Source organism: Mesoplodon densirostris, chromosome 19, assembly GCF_025265405.1.
Source record: "Mesoplodon densirostris isolate mMesDen1 chromosome 19, mMesDen1 primary haplotype, whole genome shotgun sequence".
Lineage (NCBI taxonomy): Eukaryota > Metazoa > Chordata > Mammalia > Artiodactyla > Ziphiidae > Mesoplodon > Mesoplodon densirostris.
The window spans coordinates 13,968,644-13,991,650 of NC_082679.1; the positions used below are offsets into that span (position 1 = coordinate 13,968,644).

Below are 23,007 nucleotides of genomic sequence, written 5' to 3' on the forward strand. Positions count from 1 at the left end.
CTGGTCTCCCTGATCCTCTTCTATCCCCACAGTCTCTTCCCCCCCCCACCCACAGATGGAGGGACCCTGTGAACACCTGAGTCAGGTCACATTCCTCCCCTGCTCAGAATCCTCCCTTAGCTCCATCTCATTCAGGTTAAGAGTCAGAGTCCTCCCTGCAGCCAACCAGTGCCAGCACATCTGCCCCCCTCACCTCTCAGACTTAAAGTTTTCCTCTCCCCGCCCCCAACAGCCCTCTCCAGCCATACTGGCCTCCTTTGCATCCCTCTTATTCCCACTTTTCAGCCTTTACACTTGTTGTCCCTTTTCCTGGGGATGCCACAAGCTCCCCTACCTTCACAGGGTAGCTTTCAGCTCTTGGCTTCAATGTCCTCTTCTAGAAAGACCTTCCCTGACCACCCAGTTTACAGGGCTTACTCCACGCATGCTCTCTAGCACACCACCCTGCTCATTTCCTTCAGACCACAGATTATAACCTGAAATTATTTTGTTTCTTTACTTATTTTCATCTGTCCCCACTGGGCTGTCAGTCTCTGTTTTGTTCACTGCTACACACAGTACGTGCTCAACGCATATGTGTCAAATGAATTAAGCATCTTGAAAACTGAAAAGACTTTTAAACTTTGTTATAATTTTTGAAAATTAAGAAGTCCTTAAAAAAACCTAACTTTGTCTTTGAAACCATAAAAAAATTGAAAAGCATATTGTAAAATACAAAGATTTGTAAAGAGTCTGGGAGTCATAGGATGCTTTGGGTTTGGGGAACCATATGATGTTTGGTAAAGGTCAAACATTTAGAAATGAGAATATTGCCACTTTGCAATCTCTAATGAACTAATGCGTCTGGGCATTGAATATCAGTGGTTGCTGACATCACAAAAGGAGAGATGGCGGGACAGGATGTGCCTCTTGATGGACGTATGAAGCACCACAAAGGAAGGTGTTGGCGAAAAATAAAAATAAAAACAAAAACTCCAAACCTGAACCTGATTGAGCTTCTTGACCCAAGTCCCAGTTTACAGGAAATGCAGGGGACAGAGGAACACATTAAATGACACCACAAAGTTTCATCAGCCAGATCAAAACTGTGGGGAACTCTACAACTAGGAGAGCACTATCTAATGACAGCTACGAGCCACATGTGGCTACTGAGCCCTTGAATCATGGCTGGTGCAAAGTGAGATGTGCTGACAGTGTAAAATACATATGGATTTTTTTTTTTTTTTTTTTTTTTTTTTTTTTTTTTTTGCGGTACGCGGGCCTCTCACTGTTGCGGCCCCTCCCGTTGTGGAGCACAGGCTCCGGACGCGCAGGCTCAGCGGCCATGGCTCACGGGCCCGGCCGCTCCGCGGCATGTGGGATCTTCCCGGACCAGGGCATAACCCATGTCCCCTGCATTGGCAGGCAGATTCTTAACCACTGCTCCACCAGGGAAGCCCACATATGGTTTTTAAAGACTTAGTATAGGACTTCTCTGGTGGCACAGTGCTTAAGAATCCGCCTGCCAATTCAGGGGACGCGAGTACAATCCCTCGTCCGGGAAGATCCCACATGCTGCAGAGCAACTAAGCCCGTACATCACAGCTACTGAGCCTGCCCTCTAGAGCCTGCGAGCCACAACTACTGAAGCCCGCGCGCCTAGAGCCCGTGCTCCACAACAAGAGAAGCCACCGCCCGCCGCAACTAGAGAAAGCCTGCATGCAGCAACGAAGACGCAACACAGCCAATAAATAAATAAATAAATGTATGTTCCTTTAAAAAAAAAAAAAAGACTTAGTATTAAAAAAAAGAATTTAAAATATCTGATAATTTTTACATTGACTATATGTTGAAATATTATTTTGGTAGAGTAGGTTAAATAAAACATTGTTAAAAATAATTTCACGTGTTTCTTTTTACTTCTTTTTTTAAGTGTAGGTATTAGAAATTCCTTTTTTTAAAAAAAATATTTATTTACTTATTTTTGGCTGTGTTGGGTCTTAGTTGCGGTATGCGGGATCTTTCCTTGCAGTGTGCGGACTCTTCGTTGCGGCACGTGGGCTCCTCTCTAGTGGTGCAAGAGCTCCAGAGCGCGTGGACTCAGTAGTTGCAGTGCGCGGGCTTAGTTGCCCCGTGGCATACGGGATCTTAGTTCCCCCGACCAGGGATCAAACCCACGTCCCCTGCATTGGAAGGTGGATTCTTAACCACTGGACCACCAGGGAAGTCCCAGAATTTCTTAATTATATGTGTTGCTCTCATTGTATTTCTATCAGGCAGTGGTGCTCTACAGGACCAGCAACCCAGGTATCCATCAGATAAACTGCCAGGTAAGGGAAAAGTGATGGAGGGGCAGCAGTAGATAAAAGGAGGTTTAAAGAAACAACAACCAGGGACTTCCCTGGTAGTGCAGTTGTTAAGAATCTGCCTGCCTATTCAGGGGACACAGGTTCGAACCCTGGTCTGGGAAGATCCCACATGTTGTGGAGCAACTAAGCCCATGTGCCACAACTACTGGAGCCTGCACACTGCAACAAAGAATAGCCCCGCTCTCTGCAACTGGAGAAAGCCCACGTGTAGCAACGAAAACCCAACACAGCCAAAAATAAATAAGTAGATTTTTTTTTTTAAAAAAGGAGAATTTAAGAAATAGCAACCAATAGCACTGGGTGGCCTTGTTTGGATCCTGCTTCAAAGAAATTACAAAAAATTATATGTGGTCTTTAGAAGATCTGGAAATGTGAACACTGGCCAGACATTTGATGATTTAATGAACTGTGGATCTTTTTCATTTTGGCTTTATTGCTTTGTTTTTAGTTAGGAGTGATAATGACATTGTGGTTCGTTAAATAGAAGGAAAGCTTTTTAAGACCATATATTGTATAGTTCCATTTATATGAAGTGTCCAGAATAGGCAAATCTATAGAGACAGAAAGCAGATTAGCTGTCAGGGGCCTGAGTGGGGGAAATGGAAGTGACTGCTAAAGGGTATGGGGTTTCTTTCTGGGGTGATTAAAATGTTCTAATTAGATTGTAGCAATGGTTGCACAATTCTGTGAATATATCAAAAAAACAGTAAATTGTATCTTTTAAATGGGTGAATTTTATAGCATATGAATTATATCTCAATAAAGATGTTTTTTAAAAGGAAGTCTTTTAATTTAGAGATAGGTACAAAAACATTTGCTAATAAAGAACAATAAAGAAAACCACAAAATAGTACTAACTAAGAATAAATTAGTAGCCTGAAATGTGTTTTCACCCACCAGGAAGGGCTTTCCAAACTGTAGTAGATGTTTTGGAATCTGCAAAGTACTTCTCATTGGAGACATGTTTTGCAAACCGTCAAGAACACTGTCAAACACGAAGAACTTGGGAAGCCCTAAAATAATTCTATATATTTTTCTTTTTAAATAAATTTATTTATTTATTCATTTATTTAATTTTTGGCTGCATTGGGTCTTCGCTGCTGCACGCGGGTTTTCTCTAGTTGCTGAGAGCGGGGGTTACTCTTTGTTGCGGTGCGCGGGCTTCTCATTGCGGTGGCTTCTCCTGTTGCGGAGCACAGTCTCTAGGCATGCAGGCGTCAGTAGTTCTGGCACACGGGCTTCAGTAGTTGTGGCTCGTGGGCTCTAGAGCATAGGCTCAGTAGTTGTGGCACATGGACTTAGTTGCTCCGCGGCATGTGGGATATTCCCGGACCAGAGACCAAACCAGTGTCCCCTGCACTGGCAGACAGATCCTTAACCACTGCGCCACCAGGGAAGCCCTCTATATATTTTTCAGTGCAGATTTACATATGAATGGAAATGCAGAAATAAATGTCCAGAGATATGAACATCTAGAGGATAACTGTGGCAGCCTTTGAAGAGGTGGGATGAGAGTACGGTTGGGTGTGGGGACCAAAGGTAACCTCAACCATAGCTGTAAGTTCTGAATTTCTCTACAAAAGGACTGTATCCCTGTATTATCTATTCTGTTAAAAATTAATAAAATATTTTAAATGATTTTCTACATAAAAACCAAGTCTTATGCATGGCCAACTCTCTCCCCTCAAAGCCAACCAACCAACCAACCAACCAACCAACAAAACAAACCACCATAGGCAAAGTCAAAAGACAAATGATGAACTAGAAAAAAGAAGTACACCTCATATCACTAACAAAGTTATAATCAGCCAAGTATAGAAATCAAGAAGAAAAACACCAACATCCCAATAGAAAAGTAAGCCAAAGACATGGTCAGTTCACTGAACAAGTAATACAAAAGAAGTAACATGAAAAGATGCCTAATTGCACTCGTAACAGGAGAAATGTGAATTAAAACTTCACTCAATACCCTTTTTCACCTATCAGATTGGCAAAAATCCAAATTTGACAATGTTGTCTGGTGGTGAGGCTGTGGGAAAACAGGCAGTCTCACATTTTGCTAATGAGAAGGAAAAATGCAGGGCAAGATCTGTCCAAATGACAAGTGAATCTACCCTTTAACCCAGCAATCCCACTTTTGGAAGTTTACCTTTAGATATAACTGCACGTACAAAATGATGTACATACAAAGGTAATTGTTCTAGCCAGCATTGCTAGTGGCCCATATGGAGCCTTCCTCAACACTCTTACTTCCATCTGCTGGAAATCAGCAGTACAAATTTACAATATCTGTCCTATAAACGGCACCTTTGTACAGTGCACAACTTGCACAACTATCCATGGCTGCCCTAATGACAGCATGTGTTGTAATGGCAAAAGACTGGGAAAAAGTGAGTGTCCATCAACGGAATAATCAAATAAACCATAATATATACACAAAGTGGAGTACTGGATACCTATAAAAAATAATCAGGACACTCCCTATATCTCTAGAATATATTGTTAAGTGATACAGGCCAATGTATATAGCTTATTACCTATTATGTAAGAAAAGAGGAAAATAATATCTGGAGAAAACGATAGAAGGACACAAAAGAAACTAATGCTTACTCACAGCAGTGGGGGTGAAGGAAGCGTAGGTTGAGAAAGCGGTGGGAATGAGACTTCTCACACTTCATACTTTGCTATATTTTACTTTAAAAATTATGTGAATGTATTATTTATTCAAAAAATAAAGCCAATGCACTTTTAAAGTTACAGATTGTTTGTAACTTTGTGAAACAGATACTGAGCTACAAAATATTGTGTACATGACATCAAATCTTGTGATTTGTGAAACCCTGAAGAGTCAGGAGGGATCTTTACCCATGTTTTAAAAATTCACCTTATAACTGAAAGTTTGTACCCTTTCACCAACCTCTCCCTTTTTCCCCCACCTCCCAGCTTATGGAAACCACTCACTTTTCTACTCTGTTTCTGAGTTTGACTTTTATTTTTAGATTTCACATAAGTGATACAATGCAGTATTTGTCTTTCTCTGGCTGGCTTATTTCACTTAGCGTAATGCCCTCCAGGTTCATCCGTGTTGCTGCAAATGACAAGATTTCCAGCCTTATCCAAGGCTGAATGATATTTCACACACACACATACACACATACCACATCTTCTTTATCCATTCATCCATAGACAGATACTTAGGTTGTTTTCACACCTTGGCTATTGTGAACAATGCTGCAATGAATGTGAGAGGGCAAACTTCGCTTTGCAACTATAATTTCATTTCCTTTGGATAGATACCCAGAAATGGGATTCCTGGGTCCTACTATAGTTCTGTTTATAATTTCCTGAGGAACTTCCATTCTGTTTTCCATAGTGGTTGCACCAGTTTACATTCCCACCAACAATGGACAAAGATACCCTTTTCTCTACATCTTTGCCACACTTGTTATCTCTTGTTTTTTTGATAACACCCATCCTAACAGGTGTGAGGTGATATCTCACTGTGGTTTTGATTTGCACTTTCCTGATGATTAGTGATATTGAGCACTTTTTCTTGTACATGTTGGCCATTTGTATGTCTTCTTTGGAAAAATGTCTATTCAGGTCCTTTGCCCATTTTTAAATTTGGTCATTGGTTTTATTGCTTTTGAGCTATAATGCCTTCTTTGTATATTTTGGATATTAACCCCGTATTAAATATGTGGTTGGCAAATATTTTCTTCCATTCCGTAAGTTGCATTTTTTTTTTTTTTTTTTTTTTTGGTGGTACGCGGGCCTCTCACTGTTGTGGCCTCTCCCGTTGCGGAGCACAGGCTCCGGACGCACAGGTTCAGCGGCCATGACTCACAGGCCCAGCCGCTCCGCGGCATGTGGGATCTTCCCAGACCGGGGCACGAACCCGTGTCCCCTGCAATGGCAGGCGGACTCTCAACCACTGCGCCACCAGGGAAGCCCAGTTGTCTTTTTTTTTTTTTCGATGGTTTCCTTTGCTGAGTAGAGTCATTTTAAAATTATAAATGATGTGACTTTAGCTCCTGCATCGTCTTTTTTGGTTCTCTTGCAGTCCCTACTGAGACTCTCACCCTAACCTGCCTGTCTTGAGAGTCGAGCTGGGACTCCCCAGAGAGGGCCTGGCACCCAGGAGGTGTTCACTGACTGTTTATTAGGCTAGATTAGTAGATGAATCTGGAGGCAGTGTACTCTGGAGCCAGACTGCCTGAGTTCTAATCCCAGCTTTGTTACTTATCAGTTGTGTGACCTTAAGCACAGCACTTTAACCTTCCTGTGCCTCAGTTTCCACTTCTGCAAAATAGGAATAAAAAATAGTCCTTACTGGGACTTCCCTGGTGGTCCAGTGGTTAAGAATCCACCAATGCAGGGGACACGGGTTCGAGCCCTGGTCCAGGAAGATCCTACATGCCACAGAGCAACTAAGCCCGTGTGCCACAACTACTGAGCCTGCGCTCTAGAGCCCATGAGCCGCAACTACTGAAGCCCACACGCCTAGAGCCTGTGGTCCACAACAAGAGAAGCCACCACAGTGAGAAGCCCGCGCCACGCAACAGAGAGTAGCCCCCGCTCACCGCAACTAGAGAAAGCCCGCGTGCAGCAACGAAGACTCAACGCAGCCAAAAAAAAAAAGTCCTTACTATCTAAGGGTTACTGTAAATTAACATTCATTTACACACAGGACCTGGCACAGAGTGAGAACATGATACATATTAGCTCTTCTTCCTGAAGGTGCAGGGCTCAGGGACAGCGATGTTTAAGAGGCTGCGAGGGCGACAGGAATAAAGACACAGACCTACTAGAGAATGGACTTGAGGACACGGGGAGGGGGAAGGGTAAACTGGGACAAAGTGAGAGAGTGGCATGGACATATATACACTACCAAACGTAGAATAGATAGCTGGTGGGAAGCAGCCGCATAGCACAGGGAGATCAGCTCGGTGCTTTGTGACCACCTAGAGGGGTGGGATAGGGAGGGTGGGAGGGAGGGAGACGCAAGAGGGAAGAGATATGGGAACAGGTGTATATGTATAACTGATTCACTTCGTTATAAAGCAGAAACTAACACACCATTGTAAAGCAATTATACTCCAATAAAGATGTTAAAAAAAAAAAAGAGGCTGCGGGAGATTGGCAGGGAAGGTGGGGGTCCCAGGAATGCGTGGCACAGACGCCCAGGGAAGCAAGGCATTGCCGAGGGGGAGGAAATAACCGACTGTGGCAAACGCCGCCAAGATGACAAGTCAGAGGAGAGATTTAGGGTGAAGAGATCACGGATGATCTTAGCTGGCGTAGTTTCAGGAGAGTGACAGGGACAGAAGCCCCGAATCAGGGAAGGAGTGGGAGGTGAGAAAGGAGTGAGTGAGGGTAGATAGCTCTTGGGAGGCGTGGCTGAGAAGCGGGGGGAGAGAGAGAGAGGCAGGGAGGCTCTCAGAAGACAACTGGGAGGCATGGGGCACTTTGTATTCAACCCAGGAGACCCTGGGTTTATTTAAATGCTGATGGACAACAGTGATTGCAATCCCTAGAATAAAATAAGAAGTCATGAGTCTATACCCATACAAATGAATGAATGAATGAATGAATGAACGAACAAACAAACAAACAAATAAATAAATGGAGGAGAAGGGAAAAACTCTTCCTTACAGTAAAATCCTACCTAATGTGTGGAGAAAAGGGAACCCTCTTACACTGTTGGTGGGAACGTAAATTGGTGCAGCCACTATGGAAAACAGTATGGAGGATCCTCAAAAAACTAAAAATAGAGTTGCCATATGATCCAGCAATCCTACTGCTGGGCATACACCCAGAGAAAACTATATTTCAAAAAGATACATGCACCCCTATGCTCATAGCAGCACTATTTACAATAGCCAGGACATGGAAACAACCTAAATGTCCATTGACAGATGAATGGATAAAGAAGATGTGGTCCAAATATACAGTGGAATATTACTCAGTCACAAAAAGAATAAAATAATGACATTTGCAGCAACATGGATGGACCTAGAGATTATCATACTAAGCAAACTAAGTCAGAAAGAGAAAGACAAATACCACATGATAGCACTTATGTGTGAATCTAAAATATGACACAGATGAACATATCTATGAAACAGAAACAGACTCACAGATATAGTGAACAGACTTGTGGTTGCCAAGGGAGAGGGGGAGGTGGGGGAGGGAAGGACTGGGAGTTTGGGCTTAGCAGATCCAAACTATTACATGTAGGATGGGTAGACAACTAGGTCCTACTCTATAGCACAGGGAACTATACTCAATATCCTGTGGTGATCAACCATAATGGAAAAGAATATGAAAATATATATATATATATGTATAACCAAATCACTTTGCTATACTGTAGAAATCAACACAACATTTTATTGCAATATGGTAAGTCAACCATACTGCAATAAAATGAAAAAAGGTACCTAGTAAAGGTAAAGGGTACAGGGAAATTAGAAAACCACCATTTATCAACTGCCATCGTAATAATCGTTGAGACAAGTATCACTGATAGATGCTAACCCTGAGAGGGTGCGCAGGATATTTACATAGTCTCAAAGCACATCTTCACAAGATACCAAGGGGAACGATAGTATCATTACAGTGGAGACTCTGGTAAACACCACCTTCACCATGTGACCAAGCTAACACCAGCTGTAATGGGAAGAACCAATGTCACATGCCTCCTGATACAATGCACTGAGAAAGACATAGCCCTCCTCTGATATTCCTGCCAAAGGCGTATCACCTGAATTGAATCACAAGGAAAACTCAGACAAACCCACACTGAGGGCCATCCTATAAAACAACTGGCCTCTATTTTTCAAAAATATCAAGATCATAAGAGGCAAAGACAGATCAAGGAAGGGTTCCAGATTGAAGGGAGCTAAAGAGACAGGATGCCTAAATGCAATCCCTGATCCTAGACTGGATCGTTGACAAGGAAAAAAATTTCTTCAAGAGCAAAAACTGAATAAAGTCTGTAGATAGAAGGATTGTCTCAATGTTGATTTCCTGATTTGCATAATTGTTTTGTGGTTATGTAAGGGACTGAACTTGTTCTCAGGAGATACACACTGAAGTATTTAGAAGTAAAGAGGAATTATGATAGAGCAAATAAGGTAAAAAGCTAACATTTGGGGGACTTTCCTGGTGGTCCAGTGGCTGAGACTCCGAGCTCCCAACGCAGGGGGCCCTGGTCAGGGAACTAGATCCCACACGCCGCAACTCAGAGCATGCATGCCGCAATTAAAGATCCCATATGCTGCAACTAAAAGATCCCGCACACCGCAACGAAGACCCTTGTGCTGCAACTAAGACCCAGCACAGCCAAATAAATAAATAAATAAGTTAACATTTGGGCAATCCGGGTGAAAAGGTATTCAGAAATTTTATGTACTGTTCCTGCAACTCCTCCATAAGACTGAAGTTATTTCAAAAGAAAAATTTAACAAAATGGTGACGGAAAAGATCTGGCAGTAATAATAGTAATAATAATAGGTAACATCTCTTGTACTCTCCTGTGTTCCAGGCACTGTCCAGGCTCTGTTCACCCACTGCCTAACCTCAAAGCAGTTCTGTGAAACAGTTAATGTTATTATGTTAGCCCCATTTCACAGAGGAGCCTGAGGCTTAGAGCGGATGAGTGGCTTACCTGGGCTGGAAGGGTTGGCAGAGGCAGGTGAGTGGGCTCCTGGACCGAGCGGGTTCCTGCATTTCCCTCCTGACAGCCTCATTATTTAGACCTGCAGTGGTCGGTAGTGACCGCCTCTCCCGTTAGTCTATAAAAGCCCTATGAAGGCAGGGCTGTGTCTGTCTCAGTCGTTGCTGTGTCCATGGTACCAGCACAGAGCCCAACACAGAGGAGAAACCCAGTAGATGTTTATCAACTGAATATCTGATCTCTATTTATAATAATAATATTGTGACTGTTAATAATGATAATAGAAATAAGGTTCTCATTTGTGTTGATGCATTTCGTCTTCAAAACAAGTCCAAGGATGATCATTTTATCCCCGTTTTACAGATAAGGAAACTGAGGCATCCAGAGAAGTCTCTTGCCTACAGCAGGCAGCCAGGAAGGGCATGACTGGCGCTTGGCACCCCACCCATCCGCCTTCCAGTACTCACCTTCTGGAAGTCCTTCTTGGAGATGAGGCCACGGGGATCAGTGACATAGTCCTGGAAGGCCTCAGAGCCCACAATGTCCTTGAGTTTCAGGAACATGTCGAAGAACTTGAGGATCATCTCCACGTTGGATGAGGATTCCACAAGCATGTCCACCATCTGCCGGGCAATCATGCCGTTCACCACGTTCCCTGCAGGCAGCCCCAGGTCAGTGTGGCTCAACAGAGCCTCCTTTCTGGATCCCCATTGGGCTTGCCTCCCTCTCCAGCTCAGGAGCCACCAGGATCCACTGTGCTGGTGGAAGCTTCCCTGGCCAGCTCCTGTACCTCCCCTCAGAGGGCAAGGGTCACTTTCTGATCTGCCTCAGCATCAGGTGTGAACCTGGCTGATTCTGTCTATGTCCTCCTCCCCCAATAGCTGGGGGAGTCATCAACAAAGATAACAGTGGCCTAAACTAATGGCGGGTCCAGATGCCATGCCAAGTGCTGCACTGACACAACCTCATCTTTGTAAGGAACGTGTGTCACTATTCATTTTTACAGATGAGGAAACAGACTCAGAGAAAGTCTCAAACGCAGGGTTACACAGCCAGTAAGGGGGTGGGGAGGACTTGAACCCAGAGCTGCATGACCTCAGAGCTCACACCACCTAAGCCTTCCACTAGCCCACAGAGGCCAGGCAGGTCCATAGATGAGTGAGGTAGGCCAAAGACAAGACAACAGGGAGAGGTGGAGACTGTGGTAAACTGGGACCCCACACCCCCTCTAAAGCAAACTGGCTCCACCTTTTATTTTTAACAGATTTTATTTATATTTATATTCATTCATTTATTTTTTGGCTGTGCCACACAGCTTGCGGGATCTTAGTTCTGCCACCAGGGACTGAACCCGGGCCACAGCAGTGAAAACCCCAAATCCTAACCACTGGACTGCCAGGGAACTCCCCAAACTGGCTCCAGTTTCTTTTTGTACCTTTCAATTTTCATATAATTTCAAATTTACATGTAGTTCACAAGAATAGTGCAAGGGAACCCTCATGTATTCCAGATTCATCAACTGTTTACATTTTGTCATGTTTGCTTTATAATACCCCTCCCTCTCTATCTTTTTTTCACTGAACCATTAAGGACTAAGCTGTAGACATGAGGCCTTTTTACCCCTAAACATTTCCACATATATATTCTTAAAGATGAGGACATTCTCTTATATAATCATAGTGCAGTCATCAAAATCAGATTGAACACTGATATGATAGTTATTTAATCCAGTTCAGCTGATTTTTCCCATGTGAGAATGTGGATGCATGGTCACCGAATCTTTCAATTTTTCAAGAAAAATGTTTAAAGGGATTTTTGATTGTTAAATCTGATTTTTTTAAATTAATTGATTATTTGTGGCTGCTTTGGGTCTTTGTTGCTGTGCGTGGGCTTTCTCTAGTTGCGGTGACGGGGGGCTACTCTTCCTTGCTGTGGCTTCTTCTGTTGCGGAGCACGGGCTCTAGGTGCACGGGCTCAGGAGTTGTGGCTCGCGGGCTCTAGAGCACAGGCTCAGTAGTTGTGGCGCACAGGCTCAGTTGCTCCGCGGCATGTGGGATCTTCCCAGACAAGGGTGCGAACCCGTGTCCCCTGCATTGGCAGGTGGATTCTTAACCACTGTGCCACCAGGGAAGTCCCTTTAAATCTGATTTTTAAAAGCTGATGACTAGTTACCAAAAATTTAAAACATCGTAGGAGTATTATTCATTGCAACATGGTTTGTAATAGCAAAATATTTTTTAATTAAGAACCTTGAATGTCCATTGATAGGGGTGTGGTTAAATGAATCACTGTATCCCCACGCAATTAGTACTACGCAGCCATATAAAAGAATGAGGATGCTGTTATGAACCTCTATAGAAAAAAGTCTTTGTCTACAAGTTAAATAATTTTATTAATTAGTAATAAATTATGATTGTTTTAAGTCACTATATTTTGGGGATATTTGTTAGGCAGCAAGAGCTAAATGATATATTCAGCAAATAAATAAATAAATATTCAGTGCATAAATTTTAAAAAGTGTCCAGGCCACCGACCTAATTAAGATTTCTCTGGCGATCCAATAAATTACTATATCTACAGTCAGGACCTGGCACATAATAAGTGGCCAATAAGTGTTTGCTGAGCTTCTTATAGCAACTTAAATGCATTGACCCTCACATGATATCAGATGGGGTTGAAGGTTAGGCTCTCCTGGGTCTCAGAGGGCCATTTTCAGGATCATCTGAACATTTGTACCTTCCCCTTCCCCCCACCCACTAGGAGCTTACCTTCTAGTAGTGACAGCAACATGACCACCATGTCCTTCTGTAGATCCAACAGCTCCTTCAACAGCTCGATCTGGCTCGAGTCCTAGAGACCCCACATCCCAGCTTTGTGAGGGCTCTTCTCAGCAGAGACGCCTCCCTCACCTCCCGCTGCTTCCACCCACCCAGCAGGGCCTAAGACCCCTTTTCTTTCCCCCTCTTACCTCCGAGGGGACCCGAGTCCAGGCATGTTCCTCGGAAGCAGGGGAAAAGGCAGAGAGACAAGACTGTGGGGTGGGATTGGCACTTTGGGGGAAGTGGGCCCAACAGGTGACGTGTAAGGACAAGGGCTGGCAGACAAGGAGGACTGGGAGGTGTATGGGGATCTGAGAGCAGATGCTTGGAACCAAGAGAGACAGAGATGGACAGGGGCAAATACTGGGGACAGTGACACAGATCTGGGAAGGGATGAGAGTTCAGCACTGCGTCTGGCCTATGGTGGGTGCTTGACACATGTTTGTTGAATGAATGTGTGATCAAAAAAGTGGGACTCTGGGTTCAGGAAGAAGGCTGTGGGACACAGCTATGTGCTTTCTGGTAAGCCATTTGGGAAGAATGGCTGTCCTGTCACAGTGACTCATGTAGGGCCCACAGAAGTCTCCAACATGGTCAAAGTTCTGCCCCATGGCCCCTATTTGTATTAGGTTGAGCTACATAAAATTGCTAGTCTTCAGTCATTTCTCACCAACAAAGTGGTAATTTCATATGGTTCTACCTAATGAAATGGAGGAAGGGGAAGGGGACCAGATAAATGGGATGTAAGGCTCCTTCTACCCCATGCTAGTTCTAGAGTTGCTGATTCTAATCCTAACACATTTCCACAGTTCCAAAGCTCTGCATTCTGACTCTAAGATTCCAACATTCCAGGATCTCAAGATCCTAAGATGGGTGAGTCCTGTGGCGTGTGCCTGTCCATGATGTAGCCCCTTGATTCTCTCAACAGTCCCACTCTCAGAGCATATGGGACTAACCCCATCTTCCGGGTTGTAGGGGTGCAATAAAAGAATATGGCAGATCTTTTCCTGGATCTAAAGAGGTGTTCTCTTCCCTCTGGAGCTGTTAGTGGAGCTCATGAAAGCCCAGGGCATCATTTTCCCAGCCCATGGGGAGCACCTGCTTGAGAATGAAGCTAGAGAGGAGAGGGACATTTCTACTAACAGCACTATAGGCCCTGGATCTGATCTGTGATGTGAACTGACAAATTCCTTTCTTTTTATTCTTTTTTTGTAAGCTACCACTTTGCATTGGATTCCTAGCCCTTGCAATTTAACCTAGACTATGGCTGAGGAATTAATTCTGCAGGATTTGGAACTCAACACTAAGATACCAATATCCTCTAGAATTTTAAGATTACATCAACAGCCCCACTTGAACTCACTGACACTAAGAAATTGCATTCTTAAGTTCAACTCCTTTCAAAAGGTCAGATGACACCAGACAGGATTTCTGCCAGCCCCTGTGGTGCCTTTGAGTAAATTAGAAAAAGGCTTCCCTTCTTCAAGACTCTTTCCTGTTGGGAAATTATAATATACAGAATATTGCCATCTGCTGGAAAACTATTGTAATAAACACACCGATATATGTATGATGTCTAGGATGTGGATGGTGCCGTTTCAGATGCTGGGCCCTGCTGCAGCGCGTATGGCAGCCTTGAATATGTTTACCAGATAGAAGCAGAGCAAATGGATACGGTGTTTGTGAGGCATTGACAAGGCTGCAAAGGGGCGGGGGTGGTGGGGAAAAGGGGAGCACGAAGATGCTAGAGATGGGAGACGGGGCTCGACAGGGACCTTACATCATGGATGCCCTGGATAGATGTCATCTGCCGCAAGCAGAATAAAGAAGCAAAACACCCCTTCAGCCCCAGGCCCAGATCTAGAAGCCTACCCTCATCCTATCCCTAGTCCTGTCCGAATCTGGGTGACCTCATCAGAGGGGAAAGAACACCAACCAATCACAGAGGAGCTCTGGACCAGAGAGGGCGGGCCCCAAACGTCGGACCAAGGCAACTGTAGATGGATAGCCATCCGATTGGCGGTGGCAGAGGAGGAGGCGGGGTCATGGAGAGAGCCAATCCAGAAGAAAGATGGATTTGGCCACGGAGAGGGACCAGTGTGCAACCTGCCGGGAGCACTGGGGTGCGACACGGACCGATGGGGCAAAACTTGGAAACGTGCCAGTTGGGGGATGCCTGGAAGCAGTTGGATGAAGAACAGAGAGGCCCGAACCTGAGCGAGCTTCATCATCATGTGGGCAAACACGTGCAGGAATCCCACCACGGCGTCCCAGAGGCGGCTGTGCGCTAGACTCTGCTGGTTCCCGGTGCAGGGCCCCTGTGGGGCAGAGAGAGGTTCTACGTGAGCACGAGGCAGGGCGCGGGATGCGGAACTGCCCCGCCCCGCCCCAGCGGGCGAGCCGTACCTGAATGTATTCGGTGAGGCTGTTGAACACCTGTTTAGCCACAGACATGGCCTTGGAAAAGTTCCTCTTGCCCTGCTCCTCAATGACATCCTTGCCCGAGTAGTACCAGTAGAAGTCGCTGATGGATTCCTGGGGGGCAGACGCAGCGTAAGGGGCTGCTGGTGCAAACCATGGCCCAACAGACCCCGCCCCGGGTCACACCTGGACGGCCTCACGTCCTCACCTGGAGCCGCAGGAGGTAGTCCACAGTACAGATGATGATGTTAATAGTGGTTGTATTCCCTGTCTGTGTCCGTAGGTAGTTCTGGAAATCTAGGGAGATGAAAAGTCACTCATTTATTGAGCATCTACCATGTGCTAGGGGAGGTGGACAGTGAGTCCTTTATTCATTTATGCAATAAATGTTTATTGAGGGCCTATTGTATGCTGGAAGGCATACAATCATTAATTTACTTAATAACTCTTTATCAGTACCTACTATGTGTTAGGGGAAGATGGAGGATCATTTATCCATTTGTCTAATAAATATTTATTGAGGGCCTACTATGTGCCAGATGTGGTGGAGGGCAGGTCATTTACTCATTTTTTCCCCGAAGTATTTATTGAGCACCTACAATGTAGCAGGGGGAGGTGGAGATTCAGCCTTCGTTTGTCCACAAAAGTTTTTTACTGAATGCCTACTATGTGCTGGGGAGATCGGAGATTGGTTATTTATTCATTCATTTATCCAAAAAATATTTATTGAGCACCTACCAAGAACCAGAGGAGATAAGCATTTGTTACTTATTTGTTCATTTATTCAATATATATTTATTGAGCATATACTATATGCTAACGGGAGATGAAGACTGGTCACATACCTTGATACTACAAATTTCCTGAGCATTTATTATGTGCCCTGGAGATACAGCAGTAGAAGAAAACAAAGTCCCTGCCCTTGTGAACTTTATATTATCATGTAGTAATTTTTCAGTCTTTTCTAACTGCAACCTACAGTAGGAAATCCGGCACATATTTACACTGAGACCCAGTACGCGTGTCTAATCTGAAATTACATCCACATATACCTGAAACAGAAGTTTCACATACCCTTACTATGTGCCATACATTCTGCTATTTTCTGTCCTGTACTAGTCTGGTTAACTACAAATGAATTCTGAACTCAACCCACTAAATGTGTAGTTCTCAACCTCCCAACCCTGGCTGCACATTAGAACTACCTGGAGGATTTTAAATATCCCAGTGCTCAGACCCCATCCCAGACCAATTAAATTAGAATATCTGAGTGAAACCTGAGCTTTAGTGTCTTGTAAAGCTCCCCAGGCATACCAATGCGCAATTAGGAATGAGAACCTCTGCGATAAACTTGATTCACGACCCTCTGGTGAGTTGGTTCCCACCATTTGAAAAACATTGTTCTATGGCAGAGAGCTGATAACTGTTAGAGCTGAGTGATGGCTTCTTGGGGGCTTATTATACCATCTCTCTACGTCAGGGTGTGGTTGAGAAGTTCTGGAATAATAATGAGGATGATGATAAAGGCTGTGACGGGGGAAGCTCAGGGGTTGGAGGAGCCCAGAGGAGATGCCTGACCCAGACAAGGTGGTCAGGGAGGGCTTCTTGGAGGAGGGGACCTCTGAGCTATGACCTGAAAGATGAGTAGGAGTTGGCTGCACAAATTCCTCGCTGTGTGACCTCAGGCAAGTTATTGAACCTCTCTGTGTGGCAGGCTGTGCCTCGGTTCCCCCATATGTAACACGGTGGTCACAATAGGCCCTACTTTAAAGAGCTTTGGTGAGGTTTTAATGCTTTAGCATATATAATGAATTGAGGACAGAACCTGGTACATAAGTGCTCAATAAACAATAGCTGTTCTTAAAGGGCCTTAAAGAGAGTGCTGAGGTTAACAGCTGCACTTTGGAGCAGTGACTCTCAAAACGTGAGCCTAGACCAGCAGCGTCAGCATCTTCCGGAAGGAAACCTGTTAGAAATGCAAATTCCTGGGCTCCGCCCCAGAATTACTAAATCAGAAAATCTGGGATAGGGTCCAGAAGTCTAGTTTAACAAGGCCTTCTGGTGATTCTTAGGTATGCTTGAGTTTGAGAACAACCTCTGTAGACCCATTTGCCAAATCATCAGATTATCAAGGCAATGAAAACAAGCTTCAGTTAAATTCTTCTGATGTTATAGCAATGTCATGTTGCCCAGGATGGCTTCAACAGCCCTTGAAAGTTTTTTTCTCCCAAAGTTTTACTTCCATCTGATTTCCCTATAGCCACTTCACAATCACTATATCAGGCTGAATGTCCATTTTGCCTGGTTTCACATTACAGACGAAAAGTACACTCAAATATTCAAGATTTTATAAGCAAAGGGACAGGCTTTCCCATCAACCCTGTTTTCTAATTCCTTTTTCTGTGTTCATTTAAATCAGACTGTATGCCTAAATGGTTAATACGGCTCCCCGGCTTTTGTCTGCTCTGAATGGCACTGAATACTCAAGACATGCAAGGCATCTGAGATTTGAAAGATATTTCAAATATTTATTCGACTGGGCTGGTTAATGAATCCACAAATTTGGGCAGAGGACCAGATTGCAAATTTGGTGGGAGAGAGAAATCCCACCATAAGAACATTCTCATTTCCAAAAAGTCATAGACCCAGGGAATAAAATTCATTCTAAACCCCAAAGACTCATTCCACCTTTGTTAAAGAAAGAAAACCCCAGTCACATGGCACAAAGGTATTTAATAAACCTTGAAGAAAAACTAGCTGTGGACATAAGAGCTTATGATAATACAAAACAATGGATCATGCTTTATCCTTTTGAAAAGAAAAAAGTGAAGATTAAAGATGTTTACCTTAAAGAACACTAGCCAAGTGGGGCGCGGGTTCTATGGAGGTTAGATTTATAATTACTCCCATTCTTGTCATGAAGGTTAACTGCTGGGCAGTCTGTGGCTTCTTATCACCCACTAAGTGTTATAACCACAACCTTGAGACTGTACATGTTTGTCATAGGAAACTGCGTTGGGTACAATGTTTACTGTTCAGAATTTCAACTGTTCCTTTAACGTTGTAAGCTGTGTGCCACATGAGGTTATATTTTCTCACCATTGATGTATTTAATTAACTTGCTGTGTCATCCTTGATCTGGTTATATTGCCAGAACCAGAACAAAAGTTGTGAAAACTCAAACTTGTTTAAGTTAGGAAAGAGTCTGTAGGCCTTCCTCGTGGCCAAGTATTTTATAAGCAAAATTAATAGGTGGTTCTAATAGATTCATTTAAAAATGCCAGGCAATTTTTCCCTCTACAGACCCAGAGTATGGCAATCTACCACATTTACTGAACTTTGGCAGCTGCTGCAAAATGCCTGTGGAAAAACGGCATGTGGCGAATTGCTCATTTGTGAAAATTGATTTTGGGCCGAATTGGGTTTTGGCAGATTGCTTTTGGGGAATTGGACTGGCTAGAGGAGGTGAAAGTGAAGCAAAGTGGCTAGGCTCCAGACATTCAAGAGAGATTAGGAAGGTGGGCAAGCAGCACTTGACACTGGCTGAAAGTAAAGAATGAACGACAATGGGATTGAAGACAAAGCCTGGATGGGGGGATTGAGGCCATCACTGATAAGGGGAAGAGGAGACCGGAGATTAACTCAGGCAACCCTTCCAGAGTGACCCCAAGCCTTGGCCTTCTATGTCACCCACCCCTCGTCCTCACCATTATTGTGCCCCTCGCAGAGCAGTTGCAGGAATCGGAACAGGTCTTGGGTGAATTCATCATCTGCCATGACCTTCTCTCCTGGGTGGAAGAGGGGGGAAGGGGCCAGAAGGGATCAGATGCGCCAGGACACAGCAGGCATGCACATGGCCCATGCACACTGCACACGCATGCAGAAAGCATGGGGCGTGCAGGGGGGGAGCAGCCACCACTTTAAAGACAGCATGAGGGCCACGGGCATCCATGACACCAGAGTCTAGGACATCAGCAGATGGAAACTGAGGTGCCCTGAGTCATGAAGCTGGGGCCTCAAGTATCTGTCTACAATATCACTGTCCCTTTGATGTCACCACCTGTGTGACAGCTGGGAGTGTCTGTCGACCTAGCAGAGGTTCGGGCTGCTGTTACCTCCCTCAGCCCCCCTCCAGGACAGCGTGGGGCGGTTAATGGATTATGGGGGTCAGGGTCACTTTCACGCAAAGGCTCTGAGCCGGAGGGGATTGAGCAGGGGGATGGGAATCCAAAGCCAGCCAATTGGCTCAGATGCCTTGAAAGCAGCCAATCCAGGAGAAGCAGAGGGGGAGGCATGTAAACATGGGCCAATCAGAACGGGCACCTGAAAGAAGCCAATCACTGTGGGCTGTACGGCAGGAAAGGCTAGATAGTGAAGGTTCGGCCAACCAGAGCAAGCGTAGAGGAGGCATGCACACCAATCAGAGTGGCTGCTTGGGGGCAACCAATCCGGTTGGTGGATGGGAGCCGCAGACTCGATCAACATGGGGTTGCGGGCGCAGAGAGCAGGGTAGGTGGGAGAGGGGTTCACGCCACCTCGGGACTGCGAATCTGGGTCTGGAAGTCTGAGAACATCCAGCTGGAAAGGGATCTTTGCCATCTTCTCTAGCTTCTGTTTTACACATGGGGAAACTGAGGCTTACGGAAGGTAAGAGTCCCATGTGTTGTTAGTGGCTAATCTGGGACCCGGATCTCGGTCCCTGGACCCCTGATCTCAAGACTTTCCTCGGGCATGGACCCTCCCCCCCCGGATGACCCAAATCCTCAGCCCCCAGGTGGAGGGGATGGTTCGGGGTTAGAAGGAAGGGGCGGCAGTAGCATAGCACGGGGACTGGACTAGGGGAATTACCGTTCTGGCGGTTGATGACTGCGGCAGCCAACAGGATGAGAGGAAGAAGCAGAAGAAGAGAGGGAAAACGAAAGGCAGAAGGGGACAGAGAGACAGACAGAAAAACACACACAGTGACACGGTCAGGGATGAAGGCACAGACACAGAGAGAGAAACAACCCACAGAGAGAAAGAGCGACAAGGAGCAAGGAAGCAAAGAAGAGAACAAGAAGAGGGTAAAAGCAGAGAGGAAGAAAGAAGAGGGAAGAGAAAGAGAGAGATGGGTAGGTACAGGTGGGGAGGCAGGAGGCGAGGATCAGGGCAGAAAGGTTAGGCACGTCACAACACGGCAAAGAGGAGACTCGATTAACTCGGATTAGGGACATTAATGAGAGAACAGCAACCAGGGCTGGAGACGTGGGGCATGTGGAGGGTGGGGTCCATGTGGTGATGGGTGAGAGAACACAGAAGGACACCCAGGGGTGGGACCATGGGGAGGGAGACTCTGGAGGAATGGGGGGGCAGGACTGGGGACCACTGCAGGGGGGAAACCTGGGCATGCTCTTGGGGAGGGAAGGTGTCTTGGTGGAAGGGAGCTCTGGGCAATTGTGGGGGAGGGGGTGGATCCTGAAAGAAGAGGATGCCCCAGGGAGACGGAAGCCCAAGAAGGCCTCACCGGTTCCATCCTCGTTCACCATGCCCAGCCCCTCTGCCTTGTTCTGTCTCTCGAAGGCATTGAGATCCAGGACACTGAGGGAAAGAAAGGAAAGACGGTGAAGATGTGCTGAGGCCTCTGCCCTCCTCTCTTCCAGAGCCTGGTAGCTTCCCCACGGTGGAGGGTGGTGAGCCATCGTAAACCATGAGTGAGCTGAAATCAAGAGGAAGCAGAGGGCTTCCCTGGTGGCGCAGTGGTTGAGAATCTGCCTGCTGATGCAGGGGACACGGGTTCGAGCCCTGGTCTTGGAGGATCCCACATGCCGCAGAGCAACTAGGCCCGTGAGCCACAACTACTGAGCCTGCGCGTCTGGAGCCTGTGCTCCGCAATAAGAGAGGCCGCGACAGTGAGAGGCCCGCGCACCGCGGTGAAGAGTGGCCCCCCCTTGCCACAACTAGAGAAAGCCTTCGCACAGAAACGAAGACCCAACACAGCAAAGATAAATAAATTAATTAATAAACTCCTACCCCCAACATCTTAAAAAAAAAAAAAAAGAGGAAGCAGAAACCAAGATAGAAGCTATGCAGTGGCAGCTGTGAGGTCAGGTGGGGCAAGGATGAAATGTATAAAAGTTGAAATCAGAAGGAAACAGAAACCATCAATTAGTGAAAGCTTCAGAGAGGCAGCGAAAGTCAGTCAACCACAAGAGGAGAACAAAGGCAGACAGTAGTGGAGCCACACGAATAGGGCTCATCGGAAAGAGCCTCAAGTCCCTGCTGCCTGAGTGTCCCTTGAAGACTCAACAACCATCCGGTTCCAGCTGTCTGGATCCTTAATACAAGTCGTTCTTAAAGTCTGTGGCATTTTGCCTCCCTTATCGTTCCATGTGAATCCTTATAATAAACTCTCTATTATTTGAGCTGGTCTGAGTGTGTCTCTGTTCCTGGAACCAAGAGAACAGACCTGGAACCGGAGGTGGTACAAGGACTGGGGGCTCAGCCACACCAAGCAGCTTCACTAAAGATGTGCACTAGAGCCCACCTGCAGGTTTGCATCAGCGCCTGGATACTCTGGAAGAAGCCAACTTCTTTCTTGTCCTTCAGGTAATCCAGCATTTTCTGCAGAGGGGGTGGGAGTGGAGGGGGAACTGGGGGTCTCTTAGGAACCTCCCACCCCTCCCAGCTCCCCTCCCAAGTCCCTTCACCCATTACCTGCTGCACATCGGCATTGCCTCCATTCAGGATGGAGATGCCCAGCTTCAGGGTGGAGGACACCATGGCGCCCGTTTCTCCTGGAGGGGATGGGTTGGGGGGCGGGGCAGGCAATGGATGGTCCACTCAGTTTGGGAGCAGTGTTCTTCACTCACCAGAAAACAGCCATCCCGGGGGATGTCAGAGAAAGGGGCAGAGGAGAGTGCAAGGGCGTGTATGCAGGGGTGATCAGGATTGAAGGAATTGGTGAGAAATTGCAAGGCAAGTGTATGAGTGCAATCCACATGCATAAGGGGTGGAAGAGTGTGCCCGCTGGGCCCACAGGGGATGGGTGGGCTGGGGACGGGGGGTTCACTCAGGAGGAGCTGAATGCATGCGCAGGGCACCTTTGCAAGCACTGATCATCTGAAGCACCATCTCCGCGGTGCCCCGGTTGTGCAGCCGCGCCTGCTGGTACAGGAGCCTCTGCTTCTCCATCTCTTTCTCCTGCAGCAGAGCCCGGCCCACGGAGCTGGGTGAGTCCAGGCTCACCAGCCCAGCCTTTCCCTCTCACAGCCTTGCCCTCACCGCTGCCTTCCTGCTCCAGCCACATCCCCTGGCTCATCCCTTCAACTGTAAGCGCCTTCTATCCCCTGGGACTTAAGTCTGCGATTTGCCTCCTGCACCTACATAGGGCTGGGCATGGAGCAATCGTAACCTGGCCCCATAAACCTCCAAGGGGTCAATGGATAAAATCCCAGGGGTCTGTGAACATGGCTGGGGAAAAAAGTTATATTTTTATATTTCCCACCCTCCATCTGAAATGTAGCATTTCCTTCCATTATGGATGAGGCCGTAAATCACAGCAACATTAGCAGAATCCGTGGTTGTGTCATCCATACAAATCACAGATGTTTCCATATCACATCATTTTTGAAGACATCTCGAAACATCACCTTTTTTTTTTTTTTTTTTGGCCGCACTGCGCAGCTTGTGGGATTGAACCCGGGCCCCCGGCATTGAAAGCACCGAGTCCTAACCACTGGACCACCAGGGAATTCCCTCG

At 46.0% G+C, this 23,007-nt stretch overlaps 1 protein-coding gene across 2 annotated transcripts in view; it reads right to left on the reverse strand.

The window, feature by feature from the left end:
• Positions 1-23,007, reverse strand: part of RYR1 (ryanodine receptor 1) — a 118,047-nt gene that overhangs the window by 20,161 nt on the left and 74,879 nt on the right. For both annotated transcript variants that reach the window (XM_060084001.1, XM_060084002.1), the window contains 11 exons: positions 22,349-22,448; positions 21,963-22,042; positions 21,793-21,869; positions 20,773-20,846; positions 20,118-20,135; positions 18,977-19,057; positions 15,478-15,566; positions 15,255-15,383; positions 15,062-15,166; positions 12,798-12,879; positions 10,497-10,684 (listed from right to left, as the gene is read on the reverse strand). In XM_060084001.1, coding sequence (XP_059939984.1) covers positions 10,497-10,684; positions 12,798-12,879; positions 15,062-15,166; positions 15,255-15,383; positions 15,478-15,566; positions 18,977-19,057; positions 20,118-20,135; positions 20,773-20,846; positions 21,793-21,869; positions 21,963-22,042; positions 22,349-22,448 — 1,023 coding nt within the window. The remainder of the gene's footprint in view (positions 1-10,496; positions 10,685-12,797; positions 12,880-15,061; positions 15,167-15,254; positions 15,384-15,477; positions 15,567-18,976; positions 19,058-20,117; positions 20,136-20,772; positions 20,847-21,792; positions 21,870-21,962; positions 22,043-22,348; positions 22,449-23,007) is intronic.